The sequence below is a fragment of the Pangasianodon hypophthalmus genome, chromosome 9, assembly GCF_027358585.1.
Source record: "Pangasianodon hypophthalmus isolate fPanHyp1 chromosome 9, fPanHyp1.pri, whole genome shotgun sequence".
Lineage (NCBI taxonomy): Eukaryota > Metazoa > Chordata > Actinopteri > Siluriformes > Pangasiidae > Pangasianodon > Pangasianodon hypophthalmus.
The window spans coordinates 27,214,945-27,237,007 of record NC_069718.1 but is presented as its reverse complement, the minus strand read 5'-3'; the positions used below and the strand labels follow the sequence as shown (position 1 = coordinate 27,237,007).

Sequence of the window (22,063 nt, the reverse complement as noted above, 5' to 3'; positions counted from 1 at the left end):
CTGAAAAGTGACCATGTTAGGATGGAGTGTTGTGGAGGTCATATGGTCTAGAAACTTCAGCTGTTTACCCAAATCTACTCTCAGCTGCCAATCAGCAGCTGATGCAAGGAGACCTGTTGTCGGTCTTGGCTGTGAGGAAGGCTTCTCTCCGGCTGTGAGGAAGGCTTCTCTCCAGCCTTGACATAAGCGATGTTGGCCAGCTGACCAGTGTTGTTTACTGCCAGTGTTGATGGATGAGGCTACTATCTCAGCAACGGCTGTGAGCACCTGCTTGTGCTGGCAGCAATAGCGGTCTTCGCCAAGGGCCTTTGGGAAGCTGCTTAGTATGTGCTCTAGTGATCCCTTTCTAGAGCAAAGAGGGCAAGCTGGTGTTTCACTCTTTTCCCAGATGTGGAGTTTAGCAGGACTTGGCAAGCCATCTTAAATAGCCTGTATTAGGAACCGAACATGGTAGTAGTCTGCCTGCAGGATGTGCTGTACTGCAGATTCCCACCTCATCCATGCTCCCTCCTGTCTAAGCCCCATCATCAATCAAATCCACAATATCACCTTGGATCAGATGGTGTTTCTCCTTGCCATGGGCTTTCCCTATTGGAATCCTAGTGAACTGGCCTAGCCCAGCCTAGCCCATAGCTACATTCCCCACTAGAGCTTTGTGCCTCAGCCTGGACTCTGCAACCTCCAGTGCCTTGACTGATCTCCACTAACTGCCTGTTCTGACCTCAAGTGCCAGCTGATAACACTTTGGGGTCCTTGGATACTGGAGCATCTCTCTTGATTGTAACACTATAATCTCCTCAGTAAGGCTGCTCACTGGAAGTTGCAGGATGTTGCTTCTGCCATACAGTGCCACCCTGCTGAGACTACGGGGAAAAAAAAAAAAACACCTGCTAATTTTCCCTCTCCGGGGACTAGATTGTTATCGTGAGGACCTCATAATCTAGCAGTGGCCACAGAACCCTGGGCAGGATGGCATACTGCTAAATCCAGGCCTTCAATCTTCCTGGTAGGCATGACTTGTCCACCTTGGAGGATGTCTTTTTGAAGCTGTATTTTAAATTTCAAAAAACTGCTTGAAAAGAAATTGTGAAATTTAGCAGAAAGGCTTTGGTGGTAGAATCTTATGCTGTTTTCCACTGTTTTGTACATTTAGTTTCACAACCTATTCGACTTTCACATCTCCTTCCTTGTATTAGTAATAGTGAAGTAGTTGTAGTGGTGCTATCTGTATTTGAAGCAGATAGATGAATTTTAAAAAACTGTGCAGCACAGTACACATCCAGCAGTGACAATACAGATCAGTCTTTCTCTACATAACTGAACCTGTATTATAGAAATGTCTAAGAAGGATTAGGGGATGCGGGGGGAGTGGGGGGTGGTGGGTGTCTGCCCACACAGTAACGTATGTTTTTTATCAGTATTAGAGAAAATCTAATAGTCAGTTTAGGTTTCGGTACTTACCATACCTGATAGTTCTCTGTTTTTTCTTATCCACTGGAAGAATATATAAAGGAAGGAAGTTATGTGCCACTGGAGGAAATAGATGAAAGCTCAGAGGTGCAGGGGGAGGTGACTATGCTGAACACACTGAAGCATTATGAAGTAAGTATCAAGTACAAAGCTTAGGATAAGTCCCTAATATACACAGACCTGTAGGAAAACAAGACATTATTTTCGATTATCACATTAATCATATTAGATTAAATACCTTGGAACATATTTACAAAACCCCAGTAGTGATTTAAACATGAGCCTGATGTGATTTGTGCATCATCTTGTTTCATTCCACAGATCCCAGATGGAGCTTCCATTAAAGTAATCACCAAAAAGGTTCATGCCCCTCTTAGTCCACAGACTAGTTTGAAAGGTGAGTGTAAGATTCCACACAGGCCAGATTTGGTATAGTAGAAAAATTTCACAATGAGAATGAACTCTTATCGTATAGCTTTGCTATTAGGACACCATTTACTTCCTTTTTGAGCATTGTCTCAGCTCATGTTCTTGTGTGGAGTTGTGTGGGCAAACAGGCTTATAGGCTTTTTTTCATACTGACATATTAGATGAAAGAATCTCTTTACTCACATTTATAATAATTCAACTTGACCATTTATGTATTTATTTAGCATGTTTTATTCTAATCATGTTCTGATGCACTTAACTATGTGTTACAGTGTATTATGCTAACTTCTAATTGATTCTACTTCTAAAGTCGTAATTTTTTTCCAAAATCGTTTGGAACACACTGATATGAACACAATGATATTAAAATTCACTATGCTTTATAGATTATATGAAACAATTTTTGTTCAAACATTTTTTGGTTAGTGTGAAACATGATGCCTCTTGAATCACCTGTTCCTTTTTTCTAAAGAGAACAAGCTTCTTCCTACTTTTGCTCCCATGTTGACTATGGGGAGTTTCTCCTCTGCTGACTCATTAGACATGTGATACATGGTATCATACTATGAAATAACTGATGACAATTTTCCAGACACACTGTCTTTAAAAGTTATTAGTCTGAGAACCTTTGGAAGCTAATTTGATCTATGCAGGATGTGTTACTGCTTACCTGTCTGGTCAGGACTAGACTAAGCTAATTCATATAATGGATTTTTGAGTGAAACTGATTTTGTTGTAGTTTAAGCTACATATAGTAATTGTACTTAAATTAAGCTACACAATGGCCCCTTACCCTAATTTTAACTTTTTTTTTTTTTTTTTCATGTCATGAGAATTGGCTTGTGTGTATTCTTATGGATTTATCCTTTGTTTGCTTGTGTGTCATGTGAGGCAATGGTCCTGGGGGGAACAGTAATCTGAACCAATACAACTAAGCCATGGAACTACACAAATCTATCTCACTAAAAACAAAAACATATTCATTGACTACAAATACTTTACTGTATGTATATTTTGTTGTTACAGATGATCAGAACTTCACTACAAAGTACTTCCACTTGGTGAGTCATAATACAAAACAACTGTGCCTATAATGTAGGTGTGTGTGGGTGTGTGTGTGTGTGTGCGTGTTTATCATCACACAGGGTTCCTGTATGATAACGGCTGAATGGCTGAGACAATGTTCTGCAGCTGAAATAAAAAAGAACTTCACTGCAAGTCATTTGTACCCTGAACAAATTATCCAAACAAAATAACAACAAACAGTGTAACATTAAGACAAGGAGTAAACCTTTCTTATTCACTGACCATGTACATTAACACCTGGCTTCAGAATGACCTTCCCTTCTTTGTTAGGGAGCCTAGGTGGTTTAGTGAAAGTGGCATTAGATGGTTTAGCTCTAAAAATGTGTGAAAAACTAATGAATATAAAATAAATCCCTGTTTGTGATTCGGTTATCTGCAGATTGACCCAGACATCTACACAGACCAGAGCGAACACCCAGAGAGGAAGAAACTGAAGCTCAAAGAGATTTATCTCACCAAACTACTATCCACTAAGGTATGATTAGAGAATGGGAGTTAGATGAATTAGGACATTAACTACTACTTTTTTGTTGTAAACTGGATTTAGGAGCCATAACTGACTGTTATTAAACAACAGCAGTGAATTCTGGCTCCTAAATCCATTGATTATAGGCACAAAACAGGCTTTACACAAAGGTTACACCTAGGTTTACACAAACCTAGACTAAAGATATTATATCTAACTATTCTGTCTAACTCCACACATTTATTTATTTACCATACATTTCTTCTGGCAAGTCATTTACAGTTTCTACTTTATTCATATCAGAGGTAATTTTAAAACAGTTGATCAGAGACTGATTCATTTCAGCTTTAATTCACTATATCAGAAATCCATTGGGTCAAAAGTTTACAAACACCAAGTTGATTGTCTCTTTAAACAGTTAGGAAGATTCTGCAAATGGACCTAATGACTTTTAAAAGCTTCTGTTTGGCCAATTATTATAATTAGGAGTTCACTGGGAGCACACCTGTGGCTGTGCCTTTTTGCCCCCAAATTAATGCACAGGGATAAACTGCTCACCTGTTCATTAGCCAGTCATCATTGTTGGCAAGGACAGTGTGTCCAACACCTTGCAAACACATGCAATCACACACACTAAAATTATTCATTCATCTGGGACTGGTCTGGTCTGATGAGTGGGCTTGTCTTTACCATCACCAGCGGGCAGTACCAGAATAGAGTTATCAGCAATAATGGTTCCATGTTCTGTTGAACGTGCCACAGTGTCATCCATAACAGTGACAGTGACGGGCAGGCATACAGCCTTAGATTTGGCCAATCATGTACAAATCGTTTATATTAACATTTATGCAAATGCATCCTTGCAATCCTCCCTCTTTGTCATTGAACATTCAGCCAACCCTGAAATGGTCAGTGAAATAGCATTCCCAGTTTTACCACTGGGGTTACTGCCGTCATCCCTGCCAGACACTGAAAGGTTTGCATGGCCTGTGTGTCGAGATTCAGAGCTTCAGCTTCTGTGTAGGTTATCACATGGCTTTTCTTATAATTAACTTTTAGTCCTGTCTGGCTTGTTACTTGCTATTGGGACCATCCACATAGCGAGCAATCATCCATATAGGGGAGGACGCACAGACCCTGACATGGCAGATGCTCTAGGGCAACTCACACAAGCTAACCCAAAGGGAAGGACCCTCAACTTTTAATGTCACTCCTCTCAAACAACAGACCACATGTCTTGTTCAGCAACAAAGTATTAAAAGTATAAAAGTAAAGTATAAAAGTAAAAATATTAATAAGTAAAATATTAGAATTACCATCATCTATGGTATATCAAAGCACTCTATCTGATGGATATGCAGATTAGCAAAAATCAAAGGATTAAAGTGCTATACTTAGCATCTTTAAATCTGCTTCTTCAACTTTTTGACAAGACAAGATTGGGAAATAGGACATGTATGATATACAGGGAACTATTTCTAGTTTGCACACATGAGGTCATGGTCACGAGTGATGACTTTGTTATTAAACAGCTGCGCTGGTCTTGAACAAAGGCAGTAGAATTGCTATATGTTGTTAAACATTCAAGTAGGTCTTGATCAGGCCAGAATTTAAACATCACTTTTTTCATATTCTCCATAATTTAATGTGAGTGTTGAAGGATGGGTTGGAGGCAGAGAAAACTTGCTCTAAGCTATTTTGTTGTAACTATTATAGGTGTGGAAATACGTTTAAACATTGGAAACTACACCTTTAAAAGAGAAAGATGCAAAACTAGTATAAAACTTCTGTGACTCCATAACAATTGAAACATTTTTGTACTCCTCTGTGTGCTTCTTTCATATTATAGAGCACCATATAGCATAATTTAATGAAACTACTCCTATCGTACTCCTATCAGGTGGCAGTGCACTCCTTTGTGGAGATGCTCTTTCGGAGTATCTGGGGAATGCCCAACAACAGAGCTCCCTCAGCAGTGAAATACTTCTTTGATTTCCTCGATTCACAAGCCGAGAAGAAAAAGATCATGGATCCAGATGTTCTTCACATCTGGAAAACAAATAGGTACAGGTTTTGAACATATAGAGAAATTGTATATGACATCAATTATGTGTACACCAATTATTTATTAAGACTTTGTGTTAAAAAGAACATTATAAATTACACAATAAAACAAGCTGAATGTCCTCCAGTACAGCAGCTGAACAGGGACTGAACAGATTTTTTGCCTCATTTGGATGAGAGAGTGAATTTCATTTGTTTGATTGTATCATATATTCAGTTTGGAAATTTGTGCTCAGAATCAGGCAGTGTTTGTCAGATATTCTCAGTCTTCTTGCAAAACTTTCACTGCCTATCACATTTATTACATTAATTTATTACAGATTTATTACATTTGGCTGTTGTGTAGATGGATGTTATGGTGAAGTCTGTAAAGACATGTTCTTTTTCATCAATCCCTAATCACTAGCAGCAGTGTATAACTCCTGAATAACCATTGTGAGCATGGCACACATGCTGAGAAATTTGGTACTACAGGTGACCTGTGCTTTTAAACCAGGGATAACTTCTCATATTTCTTTTTCACATACGTGAGCATTATTCTTAGAATGCTACCATAGCAGATTGTGTATCTTTGAGGCCTCCTTATACGTCAGTGGTCAGTCATCCTTCTCATACCTTATCAGCTTGAGGATCCTATGTCTACAACTGCTTCTGGTTCTTTCCAGATGATGATGAACTACCAACTGAGCCACCACATTCAAGTACACCATTCTCAGCAGTGTCTGTTCCTACCAGCTCTAATGTGCCTGGGCAGGCTCTAAGTAAGCAGTGATAGTAACACTGAGGATTTTTTAGGGTTTTTCCAGGTCTGGCAAAACTATGCAGTGCAAAAACTTTATTGACAGCTATCGTGGGAGAAGGGTCCAGCTCACTCGGACCAGGGTTCTACAGCACATGCTCTGGCTATGATGATGAATCTTGAACAAATCAGTTTTAGATATGTGCCTGCAGTTGACGCTTGTGTCACATGACTGGCGGTCAGCTGAAGCACTATACCCAAGTGTGCACAGTCCAAGTGCACCAAATGCCTTGGTGAAAATTTATGATATTGCATCACATGTGGCACACACTGACAATATGTTGGCTATTCTGCTGATAGCATTGGAGCAGTGGCTTCAATATGCAGATGCTGATAGCTCTGGGAAGGAGTTGATTGACACTTCACTCTTGGCAGTGGGACATCTGGGCCTTGTATGGGTTAACTCTCTGCCAACTTGGTTTATGCGACATCAAGTGTGGTTGGTGTGGTTGGTCTGTTCAGATGTGTACAAATCAGCCCTGTGAAACCTGCCTTGTACAGCACTGTGCAAAAGTCTTAGACATATGCAAAGAAATGCTGTAGAGCAAAGACGCCTTCAAAAATAATTAAATTAAATGTTTCTCCATTTAAAAAATACAAAAAAAGCAGTAAACAGTAAAGAGTCAATATTTGGTGTGATGACTCTTTGCTTTTAAAAATAAAAACAGTATCTGAGGTGCAGTGTGTGCAGTTTTATAAGGAAATGAGCTGTAAGTGTTACTGAGCATCTTGCAGAAGCAGCCACAGTTCTTCTGGAGTCTTTGACTGTCGACTCGCTTCTTATTTCTGCAGCGAAACCCAGCAGCCTTCATTATGTTTTTATCTGAAAAGTGTCTCTTATGGAATCTGCTGCTTTCTTTACTGACATACAAAAATTTTTCTGTAATGTTTAATTTTGTGCTGGAAAACTAATGTTTTTGTACTGACTCGATAATGTAGAAGTAATAAAATAAAAATCTTTAACAAAGTTTGTACTAAATAAATGCCTAAGACTTTTGCACGGTATTGCATGTCTGGGTTACTCTTCGGGCCTTCTGCCAAAAAAGCCTGGGCCAGGTGGCCAAAACAGCCCATTCATGTGGTGCTTTCAGTTCCACCTTCAATCTCCCACCTGCCTCACACTACATTTACACACTACCGTTTTACAGATGAGAATATTTTTCACTGGACAGTGATTACATCAGGTCAGTGGGTCTTGATGACATTGTTGATGGGATACAAACTGCACTACTGCTGCTGACTTTCAGTTATTTCAGGGGTCCAGGCCTCACCTATGACCAACACCAACAAAGTTGTTGCTCTGTCCCCAGAAGTTGATTCTGCATGTACAGAGTTGCTATAGAAAAGATAGACTCTATAGTTCAAAAGAGGGAGTTCTATTCAACTTACTTTCTTGTTTCCTGTACTTTTGCCTCTCACTAGTAGCACTGGTGTTTTCTAGGTGAATACTGTTGCCCTTGCTTTTTCTGATGGCCACTTTCATCTGGTTACTGGTGTATCTCAGAATGAAGTTCCAACTGAGGACTGTGATCTAGCAGTACAGGAAACATTTCTAAATATAAGCACGTGTGAAATCCTTTAGCACACTTAAGTTATAAATTGTTGTTTGAATTATGTTCACTTTATTGGTTTGACCCTATGCACTGAGGCACCTCCCTGGCAGCCCTGTGTGGGACTTTCCTCTTGTGTTAAGAGAGTTGGGGAGTTGCATGCTCTGGCCATAAGCTTGTAAGCTTGGATGCATTGGTGGCCAGATGACTCTGGAGTATCCTTGTGGCTGAATCCAGGTTTTCTGCCCAAGATTATATCACCCAACTTTGTGAATTAAATCTGGCAGCCTTCAGTGAAGACAAGACTGCAGAACATTACTTGCTATGTCTGGTGTGCGTGCCTTGCAGTGTTATGTAGACCGAGCAGCAGCCATTTGATTAATCCCTGATATGATTAATCCCTTTCATTTAAACAGAGATTAGCACAGTGGGTGGTGAACATCATCACTTTAGCCTGAATACCCAGCCTCTACTGTGACATGCCAGGCTACAAAGGCCATCTCCTCCTCATGGAATATAAATACCCCTCCAGGAAGTCTGTGTTGATGCTACCAGGGCAACACCATGTACCTTCTTTAGTTATTCTTTTGTTATGCACCACCTTGGATGATTAGCAAGAATAAAACAGAATGCTAATTATGTGTATTCTATGAACCACTTTAAGAGTCCTTGTCTTTTGGAACCTGAGCTGGTATTAGAAATATATTCCTATGCAAAATATTTGTTTAATAGTAGTATTTATGGACAATATGACATCATAAGTCACTTCATCTAGATATTTTGCTGGACTGTCTAGGCATGGGTGCACAAATACACAAAGGGTTGTTCAGGTTTTATGCATCATCTCTTCCGTCTATTATACTGTTGTGGAATGCATTAATATTTTATAAAATGGTTAGCTCCAATGGCATCCCAGAAGTAAAAATATGAACACAATAATCTAAAAATCTTACATTCCCTCAATTTTCTTAGGCTGGGCCACAGTGGACTTCTATATTTAATTGATATGAGCAGCACAACTGGGGCACTAGAAAACTGAATGCATTCTCAGTCTACATGTTAGTCTTGATGTAACCACAGTGCTCTCATCCCTCCCAGCCTGCCACTGCGCTTCTGGGTGAACATTTTGAAGAACCCCAACTTTGTGTTTAGTGACCTCGAAAAGACACCTCACCTTGACGGCTGCCTGTCTGTAATAGCTCAAGCCTTCATGGACTCCTTCTCCCTCACAGACCATCAGTTGGATAAGGTAACCACATGAATGACCTAAAAATCCAATTATTTTTGCTGTCTTTCCATAAATATATATATATATATACATAATTATAGTAGGAAGAATTATCACATGTCCAGGACTATAGTTTAACATACATGAAAATATAACCCATTACAAATACAGTTCTGTGCAAAAGTCTTAGACACATGCAAAGAAATGCTGTAGAGTAAAGATGCCTTCAAAAATCATGAAACTAAATGTTTCTACATCCTATAATCCTATAAAGAGCAGTAAACAGTAATAAATTAAACAAAGTCAATATTTGGTGTGACGATCCTTCGCTTTAAAAAGAAAAAAACAGTATCTGAGGTGCAGTGTGTGCAGTTTTATAAGGAAATGAGCTGTAAGTGTTACTGAGCATCTTGCAGAAGCAGCCACAGTTCTTCTGGAGACTTTGACTGTCGACTCGCTTCTTATTTCTGCAGCGAAACCCAGCAGCCTTCATTATGTTTTTATCTGAAAAGTGTCTCTTATGGAATCTGCTGCTTTCTTTACTGACAGACAAACATTTTTCTGTAACGTTTCATTTTGTGCTGGAAAACTAATGTTTGGAATCTAAAAAGTTTTTGTACTGAATCAATAATGTAGACGTCAGAAAATAAACATCTATAACAATGTTTGTACTAAAAAAAATAGGGTGCCGAAGACTTTTGCACCGTACTGTACATTATTTGGAACGAACAGATAATGTGTTCTAAAGAGATACAAATACGTATGGTAGCTTTTTAAGAAAGCTTGCTGGAAAGGTTAACAGGGCAAGTGGATGAGACTACAGGTGTGCTTCAGGGCTGGGATCTTACGGGACACAATAAAAAATAATAGATAGATAGATAGATAAATAAATAAAAAGAATGCTGTGACCTAATCTTCCACATCTGTAAACATGAAAGTGTGAAAATGGTCAATTGTACACTAAATATGCTTACCTTCAACTGTGATCAAAACATCCTTTTCATCTTCTAGCTAATGTTCTCGGTCCAGCTGCATGATAATTAAATTTCAGTTGGGTTGTTTTTTTCCCATCATCTCTGGGCCCCTGTACTGCATACCTATGCCACTGAATGCATACTACTGCATAAGTGTCCTTATCCACAATACCATGTGTATTTATTGTATTTATACTGCATTTGTCATATTACCTGAAACAGTGTAGTTTTGAACATCTTCTCTTCCACCTTTCCACTACTTGCATTAGAGTAGGAAAGTAAAACTTCCCTTATTTAGATAGTGAAAAATGGCAGCAAATACAGTTCACAATGACAGCAGTGTCCCTAAATGCAGAGATAATTCAAGCAAACAGCTGAACTTGAGCTTTTGCTCATTTCCACCGATGTGCTTGTGAGAAAGGTAAGGCTTTGTGCTATTCAGCAGGATAAGGAGAACGCACATTTGTAACATTTCAAAGAATCAGACTACTTGAAAACTACTGGCTTGTAAACACCAGGAACATGGGCTATAATCCCTTGATTTTAAAGGACAGATCAAATTGTTCATTCTGTTGTCTAGTGAAATGTTTTTGATAAACTCAGAAAAGCAAGCAGTGTGTGTGTAGGACCTGCTCCTGCTGCAGAGCACGACTACGCAGCTGTTCCTCCTCCAGATAAGTGAGCTAGCTATATATACTGTATTTGTTTTTCCTATTACTTACGCTTCCTCATTCCTGACATGGAAGTGTGAAAAATAGCTGCTTTAAAATCAGATAGGTGGAAAAATGTCTTTCTCTTTCCTATGCTTTGTGTTGCGACATCAGTCAATGTGCATCAATGACATTTTTGAAATACAGTTTCTGCACTCAACTCCAACCCTCCGCCACCCCCCGTCACACACAGCTCCCTCCCTTGCGCTTGCACTGATTTCACATAATGCCACTGTATACACTAACTATACAAAACAGCAGGAGTAGAATATGGGTTGATGACACAGTGTAAAGGTGTGAAGCTTACTGCAAATTCCATGTGAAGCAGGTGTATTGGACTGTAGAAGCTTGTATAGTATAGAGATTAAAAAAGAAAAAAAACCTAACCTCACTGGCATGATGTTGTTCTTCTTGTCCCTGTCCTCTTTTTGTCAACACAGCATGCACCAACCAATAAGCTTCTGTATGCAAAAGACATTCCTCAGTATAAACAGGAAGTGAAGACATACTACAAGCTGGTGAGGGATCAGCCTCAGGTCAGCAGGCAGGACTTTAAAGTGTTCCTGCAAGAAGAGTCAAAGGTCTGCCTCACACCCCACGCAAAAAACAAATTGTATACAAATTGCCTGATTGTGTGTACTATATTATATGATCACTGGCCAGCACAGCTAAAATGCTATTTTTCTGTTAAACATACTATTACGTGTTTCATGTGCTACAGAAACATGAGAATGAATTCAATGAACCTGCAGCGCTGCGAGAGCTATACAAGTACATGGAGCGCAATTTCAGTGAGGTATGAAAAACAGTTTTCTTTTTCTAGACTGTTTCATTTGCTTCTTCATTCATTTATTTAATTCCTAGAAGTTTCATTTCTATCGACAATTCCAGCTCTTTCACAGTGGTTGTCAGTTGTCTTTTTTTGGCTTTTCAAAATGCTCATTGGAGGTCTGTGCTGTAGCACCTATACACATGAAGGCTTTGTGAAACCTGCTGTTTATTTCCGGCAAGTCTCATTGCACACTGTGATCTTCAGTTGTGTTAACCACACATTCCGCCTCACCCCCACCCTGCCCCCCCTCCACACACACACAGACACACTCACACATATACATATATATATATATATAAATATATAGACATTCTATTTTTGTTAGTTATCTCTAACACTATGCCCTAGAGACACTGAAAACGCTGAAACAAACAGGGCTACTGGAAGTAGAAGTTGTTTTTCGTTCACCAGTAAATGAGCCCCAAAAGCACTCTGAGTGCGTCCAACTCTATAGAAGATTCTGATAGTGTGTCCAGTCAGCTTTTCTGATCTTTCTGGAATGCAATCATTTTGTTAGATGGCTATTGTTGTCAACTGTCAATAACAGTTTTTGATTTGGGAAAGACATAGTTAGCTTGCTTTCTCAGTAACATTAGACAAGAAGATAGAAAGCTTTCCATAGAACATCTGGACCAGGAATATATAGTTGTATAAGCAAAAACAAAAATAAATTAATTAATTAATTAAAGTAAGAGTTAATGAAAGAAAGAATGAAAAGATCTGTATTTCCATAGTATAGTAATACAGATTTAAAAAAATATTGTGTTCAGTATGCTCATGGGAAATATTCAGTTTTTCCAGGCTTTTGAAACCTTTTTTTGTTATATCTCTGTTATAGCCTCTGTTATAAGGCCACTGTATGTATGTGCTTATAAACACAAAATGAACATTACTTTTCCACAAGTCATTAACAAACTATTTTTAACAATCCCAACCTGAAAACATCACTGGTAAAGTTAGCAGACATTTTACTGACTTCTCTTCAATAGTTTTCCATGGCACAGTTTTGTTGGTTTCACTTCCGGTTGCCTCAGGCATTTCAACACATACTGTGTTTCAACATGATACAATTTGTTGTACATATCACAGTGTGTTGCTTTCCCATCTTGCAGTGGTTTTACTGCAATGTAAAACATAGCAAGAGGTAAAGAAAGGGAAGAAGATAGTAGAGAAACAAATCAGTATGTTTAATGTATAACAGATAAATATACAAGCTTGATGCTGCATCTGTCACTGCAGTACATTACTGACCTCCTGACGGTTTGTCCATAATCACACTGTGGTTTTCTGTTCATACAGATTGAACAACTGTTAGAGCAAAAGGATGCATCCTGTGGACTGAAAGAGGAAATGCATCATGTGAAGGAGCTTTTTGAAAGTGTGAAAAGGAGTGCATGGATCTAAGCCAGTGTGCCTTCAACACTCTGAATATATTCCCTATTGCCTTAATCCTTGCCTGTCTTCTCTTGAGCATCATGTGCAGCGTGAGCCTGAGCAGCAATACATGAGGGGTTCAGTTTAAACTTGAAGCTTTGCACTGCGCTTTTTTCCTCTGGCTGTCGTCAAGAGCAGAAACACTAACATGGAGGCCGGAGAATGTCTTAAGTACATACAGTGAATGTGATTGATAAAAAATAATTTTCATATTAACATAATAATGTCTCCCAGTACCCAAGTCCTATCTTTTACCATTATAAAAGAAACCAGTGTGGTCCCAGATAAGAATCTCAGAGAAAAGGTTATCAGCATTATATTAACGATTGTGTTAACCACAAGCTGAAATGTGCTGGCAATGCAAAAATGTGTAAAGTGACTTTGGTCACTCGCCACTGTAAAATAGTGTTTGTTTCATTATAGTACATCATAAGGCTCAATATTTTTCACCTCTGTAATGCACTAATGCTTTGTGTTATTTCATTTGTATTTTAAATTTTTGATTCATTAGGCTTTTGTGAGTGCAGAAGATGAATAAACATGATAACAATATACATCCTACAGATGCATAACAGTGCACCCAGTGTTATTAAAGGGAAAAATCTGCATTTTTCTCATTTTTCTGGCACAATTTGTGTATGTTCTGTAGTCTTTGTAGTTTTAGTCTTCTGCAGAGAAAAAAATGTTTAAGAAACAAAAAATGAAAGTGATTGCCACGCACTAAAAATGCTGGATTAAAAACAGCTCAACTAGTAACTCAGTTAATCATACTATATTATGTATATTTCTATATCTATTGGGTTAAAAATGTCCCAACTGTTGAGCTATTATTATTATTATTATTATTATTATTATTATTATTATTATTATTTTTAGCACCAAAGGTGCATAGTCACCCTATTGTTATTCTACCTCTTCTTCTTCTTCTGGCTAGGGTGTCTATGGCGGCCCATAGAACCGTCTGGTAAAAAGTTGTGAAATTTGGCACACTGATTGCGGAGGGTCTAAGTGCTGCCAACGCTCTAGCGCCACCATCGGGTCAAATTTGGGCCTAACTTGGAAGTACATTTATGGTCATAACTTTTGAACCATGTGTCCAAAATTAAAAGCCAAAACTCAGAGACTGTTTTTTCACTACTAATTTTGAATAGCCCAAAGGGGCCAACGAATCTGATGGCGAATTTTTGCTGCTCCTCCTCCAAATTTTGTCCAATCTTCACCACATTTGGCTCACATCATCTTGAGACCTGTCTGAACAAAAGTTATCAAAGAATATTGATATTCAAACTGTTCTCCTGTAAAGCGCTAGCAAATAAAAAAAAAAATAAAAAAAATAAATAAATGTAAAAAAAAAAACAAGATGCGTGGCTGTATCTCAGCAATGCATCTACATATCTTCACCACTTGGTAAGTATCTTCAGGACCATGCCCTGAATGTATCATCTTGTCAAGTCATCTTGTGCCATCTTGTGGTCAAGAACTGTAACAACTTTCATTTTTTTTCCTTATATCGTTTGAAGAGGTTGTGATAAATTCACAATTCATTTTTCCTATAATTTCCCGGAGTATGCTGAAGTGAACACACACCAACAATTGAAATTCAATTGTACTTCCTGTCGGCCATCTTGGATTTTGTTAAAAACTCTTTTTTCGCTACTCCTCCTACAAATTTTCCCCAATCATCACCAGATTTGGCAAACATCATCTTCAGTAAGCCTCACAAAAGTTATCAAAAGAATTTTGAACCAGCAAAACACAATACAGTAAAATAGCAACTATAAAACTATAAAATATGACTATAAATCCAGCATACATCAAATAAAAATTAATATCTGATTAAGAAATTCTCACAGGTAAAGAGTGGTGTTGAAGTCAATCTCTGACCAGTCAGAACCAGCCCAACTAAGTAGAGCCAGCCTGACTATCACAGCATAACTAACTAGAATTGGTCTGACTAATTACAACCAGTCAGACTAACTAGAGCCAGCCTAACCAGCTATAGCCAACCTAACTAGAACCAGCCTGACCAGCTAGAACCAACCTGACTAACTATAACAAGCCTGACTAATTAGAACCAACCTAACCAGCTATAACCAATCTGAATAACTAGAATCCAGCCTGACCAGCTAAAAATTCTAACAGATAAAGAGAACGTTGTTAAAGTAATTCCCTGAGCAGTTAGAACCAGCCTGACCAGCTGGAACCAGCCTGACTAACTAGAACCAGCCTAACTAATTGGAAACCAACCTAAGCAGCTATAATCAACCTGACTAACTAGAGCCCAGCCCAACCAATTAGAACCTGCTCAACTAATTAGAACCAGCCCAACTAAGTAGAACCATCCTGACTAACTAGAAGCAGCCTCACTAACTAGAACTGGTCTTACTAATTACAACCAGTCTGAAAGTGACCAAAACCCCTCTAAAACCATCAAGGCTGGCCAATCTAACCAGCTGAGGTAACCAGCTAACTTATCCAGGTTATTTTTTTTTCAGCTGGTCTTTTACCTGTGTAACTTACCCAGGCTGTTTTTTTTTCAGCAAGTCTGCTGAGGGTAAAAAGTCAAAGCCATTGTTAAATAAACTAATATAACTATTAATCTGTAGAATAGATGAGCTAACCCAATGACCAAAAGTGCACCTGTAGTGTATGTGGTCCTCTTGTGGACCTTGCTGTGCCTTTCACACTCCATTTATTTGTTTGTGTTGTATAAAAGTGTTTCTAATATAAAATACTTCTAATCAACATTTAATAAAAGTTATCGCTGGTGAACTCAGCAGTGTGCTTGCTTTGTGCACAGAGAATCTCAGACATGCATAAGAGTGCTCTCATGAGACTACTTGCCGAGAACGCTGTCTCCACGGGCGCAGTTCACTCGTGGTGTCGTGGTGTTTTCGTGTTTTCGTGTCTTGGTGTTTTTGTGTTGTGGTGTCTTGGTGTCTGGTGTTTTAACGTCGTGGTATGTTGTCTTGGTGTTTTGGTGTTGTGGTGTCGTCGTGTTGTGGTGTCTTCGTGTCTTGGTATTTTGGTGTCATGGTGTTGGGGTGTTGTGGTGTTGTGGTGTCTTGGTGTCTCTGTGTTTTAGTGTCATGGTATTTTGTGGTGTCGTGGTGTTTTAGTGTCATGGTATTTTGTGGTGTCGTGGTGTTTTAGTGTCATGGTATTTTGTGGTGTCGTGGTGTTTTAGTGTCATGGTATTTTGTGGTGTCGTGGTGTTTTAGTGTCATGGTATTTTGTTGTCACTGTGTTTTAGTGTCATGGTATTTTGTTGTCTTGGTGTCGTGGTGTTTTGGTGTTGTGGTGTTTTGGTGTCGTGGTGTCTTGGTGTCGTGGTGGTGTGGTGTCTTGGTGTCGTGGTGTTTTGGTATCTTGGTGTCGTGGTGGTGTGGTGTCTTGGTGTCGTGGTGTATTGGTGTCGTGGTGTTGTGGTGTTTTGGTGTCTTGGTATCTTGGTGTCGTGGTGGTGTGGTGGTGTGGTGTTTTGGTGTCGTGGTGGTGTGGTGTTTTGGTGTCTTGGTGTCTTGGTGGTGTGGTGTTTTGGTGTCGTGGTGTTTTGGTGTCGTGGTGGTGTGGTATTTTGGTGTCGTGGTGGTGTGGTGTTTTGGTGTCGTAGTGTTTTGGTGTCGTGGTGTCTTGGTGTCGTGGTGTTTTGGTGTCGTGGTGGTGTGGTGTCTTGGTGTTTTGGTGTCGTGGTGTCTTGGTGTTTTGGTGTCGTGGTGGTGTGGTGTCTTGGTGTTTTGGTGTCGTGGTGTCTTGGTGTTTTGGTGTTGTGGTGTCGTGGTGTCTTGGTGTCGTGGTGGTGTGGTGTTTTGGTGTCGTGGTGTTTTGGTGTCGTGGTGGTGTGGTGTTTTGGTGTCGTGGTGTTTTGGTGTCGTGGTGTCTTGGTGTCGTGGTGTCTTGGTGTTTTGGTGTCGTGGTGTTTTGGTGTCGTGGTGGTGTGGTGTCTTGGTGTTTTGGTGTCGTGGTGTCTTGGTGTTTTGGTGTCGTGGTGTCTTGGTGTTTTGGTGTCGTGGTGGTGTGGTGTTTTGGTGTCGTGGTGTTTTGGTGTCGTGGTGTTTTGGTGTTTTGGTGTCGTGGTGTTTTGGTGTCGTGGTGTCTTGGTGTTTTGGTGTCGTGGTGTCTTGGTGTCGTGGTGTCGTGGTGTCGTGGTGTTTTGGTGTCGTGGTGTTTTGGTGTCGTGGTGTCTTGGTGTCGTGGTGTCTTGGTGTCGTGGTGTTTTGGTGTCGTGGTGTCGTGGTGTTTTGGTGTCGTGGTGTTTTGGTGTCGTGGTGTCTTGGTGTCGTGGTGTTTTGGTGTCGTGGTGTTTTGGTGTCGTGGTGTTTTGGTGTCGTGGTGTCTTGGTGTCGTGGTGTTTTGGTGTCGTGGTGTTTTGGTGTCGTGGTGTCGTGGTGTTTTGGTGTCGTGGTGTTTTGGTGTCGTGGTGTCTTGGTGTCGTGGTGTTTTGGTGTCGTGGTGTTTTGGTGTTTTGGTGTCGTGGTGTCTTGGTGTTTTGGTGTCGTGGTGTCGTGGTGTTTTGGTGTCGTGGTGTCGTGGTGTCTTGGTGTTTTGGTGTTGTGGTGTCTTGGTGTTTTGGTGTCGTGGTGGTGTGGTGTCTTGGTGTCGCGGTGTTTTAGTGTCGTGGTTGTGTGGTGTTTTGGTGTCATGGTGTTGTGTTGTTGTGGTGGTGTAACAGTCTGCAACCGCATCAGCCAATCACACATTAAACATGTCGTCATCCGGGGTCATCCCCGTCCTCCCTTTTGTTTAGGAATTCCTCAGTAAATGCTCTTCTCAACAGTTAATGTGAATAGGATTTAAGAATAAAATCTTAGTTAAGAAGTTTTTAGTGGCATTTAGGAGAATTTGGTAGTAAAATAAAAGATTATTTGCGAATACGGCCCCACGGGCGTCACATACTGACGTCACTTCCGTATGAGCGGTGTGGAGGAGAAGCAGGAAGAGACGCGAGTAAGATTAATACGCAGCTAGCAGACTTTAACTTTCAGGTACAGGTGTTGTTTCGCTGTTATGGCTTCAGGACTATCCGGAGAATGGAACTGTAACTGTCCTCTGTGTTTGCTCTGTTTATTAGCGACTGGAATAGCTACGAGCTGTGTAGTTTATTAGATAGCTGAACGGTCCGGTTTCAGCAGCAGTATAGCTACTGATTTATACTATATTTAAAGTTTATTAATTATACTAGCAATTATAATACTTACCAGAACTTACTTGTAGCGTGTGGTTTTAATGTGGTTGTTAAGTTAGCATGCAGCCTTCCTTAAAGCAGTTTAAGTTAATAAGCTTGTTGAAACAACACTGCAGTTAGAGGCTTGTTTTAATGCTGCTCTTTCACCTCTACAGCTCTACATATCTGACTCTTTCCATTATGAGCCGACACTGAGTGTGCGAGTCGAGTGTGTGCTGCAACATGGAGAAATTTGGCATGAGCTTCGGCGGAGGTCTGAGCAAAAAAGAACTGCTTGAAACTATTGAGAGTCAGAAGAAGCAGCTCATCCAGTACCAGACCCGCTTCAAAGACATCGTTCAGGCTTATAAGAGTCTACTGAAGGAGAAGGAGGCGTTGGAAGCTAGCTTGAAAGTGCTGACTGTGTCTGCACAGTGCCCAGCGCCCACCGAACATGCCGAAGACCATGGTTCGCTTCACAGTGAAGACAGCCTGGACGCTGCTGAATCAGGTGTGGAAAGTGTTGTGACTAGCAGCAGCACTCAGAGTGATGCAGCAGATGAAGATCAGGTCGGTAATGGAGAAGGTAACTCAGTGGTTCTGCAGTCAGAGAAGAGTGAACTGGGGAATGGTGTCACTTCTAGCAGCACTGCAAATGCGGAGCAAACTGTAGCCTCAACAAATGCAGAATCAGACCGCCGGGTGAACCAACTAAAGTCTCAGTTATCTACTTTGACCATGTCCCTGGCCACGGTTATGCAGGAAAAATCTCGGATGGAAGCCTCTTTTCAAGCAGATAAGCGTAAGATGAAGCAGGAGTTGGAGGAGGCACGGGAAACAGTAGAGGAGGAGCGTAAGCAGCACCAGTTTGAACTCCAGGCTCTACAGGAACAGCTAGCAGAGAGCAGAGCACGTGTGATTATGCAGCAACACCAGCATGATCAAGAACAGCATGACCATGGCCACATGCTTCGTGAACTCCAGAAACTCCTCCAGGAGGAGAGGAGCCTTCGGCAGGATGCTGAACTTAAGTTGGAGGATGCCAGGAAAACCTTTGCAGAAACCATGCAAAGCAAAGACCGGGGATTAGATTATGAAGAGCGGCTGAAGCAGGTTACACAGGAGTGTGAAACATTGAGAATGAGCCTGCAGGCCCTGGAGGCTGAGAGAAGCAAGCCCGAGCAGCGGGTGGCAGAACTGCAGCAAGAGACTGCTGATCTAAAAGCACACTTTAACCAACAGCTTCAACAGGAGATTAGAAAGGTATGGTTTTACTCTGATAGTCCTTCTTTAAACCTCCTAAGACTTATTAATGACATTTGCTTAGATGTTATATTTGTTGAATTTCAAACATATTTGTGCAGGTTGCTCAGGCAGAAGCCTGCTTGCAGGAGCAGGCACAGCTGGAGGAGCAGCGAGTGGCAAGTCTAGAGGAGCGGGTTTCTGAGCTGTCAGGGCTGTTAGGTGCCTGTGAGAAGGCCAGGCAGAAGGACCAGCAGAATGCTCAGAGGCTACGTGAGCATATCCTCCAGCTGGACGCAGAGAACAAGGCCCTAGCTATTGCGGCCAGCACTACCAGCACCACCTCGTCTGACTTTGGCATTGATGAAATGAATCTGGATGTGACCACACTGAAGGACAAGCTGGAGAAGGTGAAGAAGCTGTTGCAGCTTGTTGCACAGAAATCTCCAGAAAAAAGTTTGGAAATTGAGAAAATAATGGAGGGAGCAGGAGGACAGGATGCGGAGAAGGCTTCAGTGCAGTACTATCAGCAAGAGCTTCGGCAACTAAAGGAGGAGTTTGAACGCTACAAAGTGCGAGCACAGGTGGTCCTAAAGAATAAGAATGGCAAAGACAGCGCCCAGACCAAGGAGCTTGAGGAAGCTCGGGACCAGCTGGCCGAACTGAAAGAAAAGTACATCAACCTGCGTGTCCAATCAGACGAGGCCAAGGGGATACACAAACAGGAGATTAAGGAGCATCAACAAGCACTGACGGCCCTTCATCAGGCTCATAAGCAAGACCTGGAGAAGCTAGAGGCTCAGCACAGAGAGAACTTCTTGCACCTTGAGGAAGAGCTGCACAAGCAGAGGGAGCGCACCATGGCGTTACTCAAAGAGAAGGACCTTGAACTAGAAAAACTTCGAGCCGAAACCAGTCAAGGACAGATTGTAAGTGATAGTGCAGCAGAGAGAGACGTTAAAGGGGACTTTGATTTCGAAAGTGGCAGTTCTGTGCATGAAGAATGCGAGATGATTTCTCACACGCTGAAGCTAGCCAGCCCCCCAAAAAACAATTTGCTGCTGTATGCTGAACAGCTGGCTCGAAATGAGGTGGAAATTTCTGCTCTGCGCAAGCAGAAGCATCAGCTGGAAGAAGGCTTGCATCAACTACAGGGAAAATTGTTTGCTAATGAAGAGAGGCACAAGGAGGAGGTGGATGAGTTGCAGGCACAGCTGGACAAGAGGACACGTGACCAGAGCAGAGACGGTGCTAATTTAGAATACCTCAAGAATGTCATCTATAGATTCCTCACACTACAAGACTCAAAAGGACGCCAGCAGACGCTCATGGCCATCCTGACCATCTTACACTTCAGCCCTCAAGAAAGGCAGGCTGTCATGAAGCAGCAAGTGCAGAGCTGGTGGACACCCAGGAAGAGATGATGCTGTCATTTAATATTTCAGTGCAATAATTTACTTTCTACTTACTAGTTTCTTTTTAAGTGTATATCAAATTATAAGTTCAGAATTGTTGTTTATTTTCAGTAATTCTGTTCTGGTAAAGGTGGTAACCTTTCATTGGATTTTTTTTTTTAAATTCTGACATTCCAAGTGAATAATTCTCTCCAAATTTGTCTAGAATATCCTATTAAATAACAATCAGTTATTTAATTTTCTTCTTTGTCCAAGATTAGTAAACAATACGTTGTAAGCTTGTATAGATGTGTGGATATATGCTTGAACATAAGCAATATTAAAGAAAGCAGTCTGCTTTTGGCAGCCACTGTTTTTTGTTTGTTTGTTTGGGGGGTGGTCATGCTCAGTTGTTTGTTTGTTTGGGGGGTGGTCATGCGCAGTTGTTTGTTTGTTTGGGGGGTGGTCATGCTCAGTTGTTTGTTTGTTTGGGGGGTGGTCATGCTCAGTTGTTTGTTTGTTTGGGGGGTGGTCATGCTCAGTTGTTTGTTTGTTTGGGGGGGGTGGTCACGCTCAGTTGTTTGTTTGTTTGGGGGGGTGGTCATGCTCAGTTGTTTGTTTGTTTGTTTGGGGGGGTGGTCATGCTCAGTTGTTTGTTTGTTTGTTTGGGGGGGTGGTCATGCTCAGTTGTTTGTTTGTTTGTTTGGGGGGGTGGTCACGCTCAGTTGTTTGCTGTTTCTTGGTAATTGGATTATGGTCCTGATGATGATTTCATCGCAGTACTGAGTAACTGAGTAGCCACTGCAGTGATTCTAATTATTACCATGTAATTATCAAACCCTTACTGGAGCATCACCAGCTGCAAAATTGTGACTCTCTAGCTACCATTAATATATCAGTGAAATAATAATTTTCCTGTGACAAAGTTAGATTTGTACAATTGTGTGCATGAAAACCACCACTGTGTCACTTCTGAGTTACGTTCTCCCTTCAGTTTCTCACAGCTGTAATGGGAACTTGTATCATGGTGTAATGTATCCTTTTGTGTAATGTTATGTGTATGTTTGGTAGATTAAGTCTTGTTTATTTACTTTGAGAATGAATTATTCAGTGCCTTATTAAATGTATATTTTAAATCTTTGTTAAATACATCAAGGCAGCAGTTTTTTTCTTATTAATATGATGTTTTTTTACAGTGACTGTACAAATGTAGGAAACAAC

General features: G+C 40.7%; 2 protein-coding genes across 3 annotated transcripts in view; both read left to right on the top strand.

The window, feature by feature from the left end:
- The window catches only part of plxnc1 (plexin C1), a 38,580-nt gene extending 24,977 nt beyond the window's left edge, over positions 1 to 13,603 (top strand). The window contains exons 23-31 of the mRNA XM_026919232.3: positions 1,502 to 1,602; positions 1,792 to 1,867; positions 2,926 to 2,960; positions 3,365 to 3,460; positions 5,352 to 5,515; positions 8,963 to 9,113; positions 11,217 to 11,357; positions 11,498 to 11,572; positions 12,908 to 13,603. Of these exons, the coding sequence (XP_026775033.1) occupies positions 1,502 to 1,602; positions 1,792 to 1,867; positions 2,926 to 2,960; positions 3,365 to 3,460; positions 5,352 to 5,515; positions 8,963 to 9,113; positions 11,217 to 11,357; positions 11,498 to 11,572; positions 12,908 to 13,012 (944 nt within the window). The 3' untranslated portion in view covers positions 13,013 to 13,603. The remainder of the gene's footprint in view (positions 1 to 1,501; positions 1,603 to 1,791; positions 1,868 to 2,925; positions 2,961 to 3,364; positions 3,461 to 5,351; positions 5,516 to 8,962; positions 9,114 to 11,216; positions 11,358 to 11,497; positions 11,573 to 12,907) is intronic.
- Positions 13,604 to 17,886: 4,283 nt separating this feature from the next.
- On the top strand, positions 17,887 to 21,993 carry gcc1 (GRIP and coiled-coil domain containing 1). Of its 2 annotated transcripts, none has more exons than XM_026920015.3 (3): positions 17,887 to 18,027; positions 18,383 to 19,469; positions 19,571 to 21,993. In XM_026920015.3, the coding sequence occupies exons 2-3, from the start codon at positions 18,450 to 18,452 to the stop codon at positions 20,870 to 20,872; spliced, it is 2,322 nt and encodes a 773-aa protein (XP_026775816.1). In that variant the 5' UTR covers positions 17,887 to 18,027; positions 18,383 to 18,449; the 3' UTR covers positions 20,873 to 21,993. The 2 variants fall into 2 exon arrangements, with proteins under 2 accessions (XP_026775816.1, XP_034163548.1); XM_034307657.2 differs by having other exon boundaries at positions 17,958 to 18,080.
- The last annotated feature ends 70 nt before the right edge of the window (positions 21,994 to 22,063 follow it).